We start from the raw sequence: 965 nt of genomic DNA, 5'->3' as shown, positions 1-965 counted from the left end.
TGCTAGCAGGTTCCTTCTCTCTTGGCTGCCACTGGCCGTCAGTCTCACAGCAACAGCTGGGCTCTCCTCTGCCAGCCTCTCTCGTACTCTGTGGTTCTCTCTGAGCACGGCCCGTGTGCACTTGAGACGGGTACACGCAAGACCAAGGCCAACGCAGAGAGGTGACAAGGCCCCCGGGGGAGGGGGGAAGGGTTGGATTTTGTCTTCCTGGACATAGTATCCGAGGATGTGTACTAATTTCACCCTTTAGTATGAAATTGCTAAATAATGAATGGGCCATTGACACTTATAGTCTTCTAAACACTAACATTTTTCCTTAAGATTAAAATATTTTGTTATGTGGATGAAGTTAGATGTCTAATCTAAAATTGATAGTTACCTCCGTGCACTGCAGGTATATCCTAACAGGAAGCTGCATCTGATGTTTCTGGGGCTCCTAGCAGGACAGGTTTAGGGAGATCTTGGAATCTTGAGCACTGTGAGCTGGGGACATCTATCCTCTCAGTTACATTCCCTGGAAAATTTACTCTGGGGCTGGCATTTCGCCTTGTAGTCAGATATTAAACTCACCAAGGAACCCTTGACAGTGATTTAGACATCATACACACACAAGTACACAAACAGAGAGGGAGAGAGAAAACTGAATGAAGCTTCCTCTGAAAGAGAAATCAGAACTCTAAAGAAAGAACAATTCCCTGCCACAAAATGTTAAAGCTCAAGGGATGGAAGTAAGATTACACGCACACAATTTTTTTAAGATGTTTTTTCTGGTTATGTGCATTTAATTAAGTTACCATCTAAAAAATCCTATTCATAATCCAATCACTTTGGGCCAATATTAGAGCTATTTTATTGTCCATATTAACACTTTTTTATATTTTAAAGGAAATTTTAAAAAATCAGCATTTCATGAAATACATGTGAATAATCATTTTCAAATTTCCAAAGATTTCAGAAAGATCAAC

The 965-nt window shown here is 40.6% G+C and overlaps 1 protein-coding gene across 1 annotated transcript in view; it reads right to left on the bottom strand.

Moving 5' to 3' along the window:
* Positions 1–450, bottom strand: part of NALCN (sodium leak channel, non-selective) — a 292,340-nt gene extending 291,890 nt beyond the window's left edge. Inside the window, exon 1 of the mRNA XM_023532439.1 lies at positions 380–450. Within this exon, the coding sequence (XP_023388207.1) occupies positions 380–418 (39 nt within the window). The 5' untranslated portion in view covers positions 419–450. The remainder of the gene's footprint in view (positions 1–379) is intronic.
* Between the last annotated feature and the right edge of the window lie 515 nt (positions 451–965).

The sequence above is a fragment of the Pteropus vampyrus genome, unplaced genomic scaffold, assembly GCF_000151845.1.
Source record: "Pteropus vampyrus isolate Shadow unplaced genomic scaffold, Pvam_2.0 Scaffold83, whole genome shotgun sequence".
Lineage (NCBI taxonomy): Eukaryota > Metazoa > Chordata > Mammalia > Chiroptera > Pteropodidae > Pteropus > Pteropus vampyrus.
The sequence above is the reverse complement of the archived record's forward strand: the minus strand, read 5'-3'. Positions and strand labels throughout refer to the sequence as shown.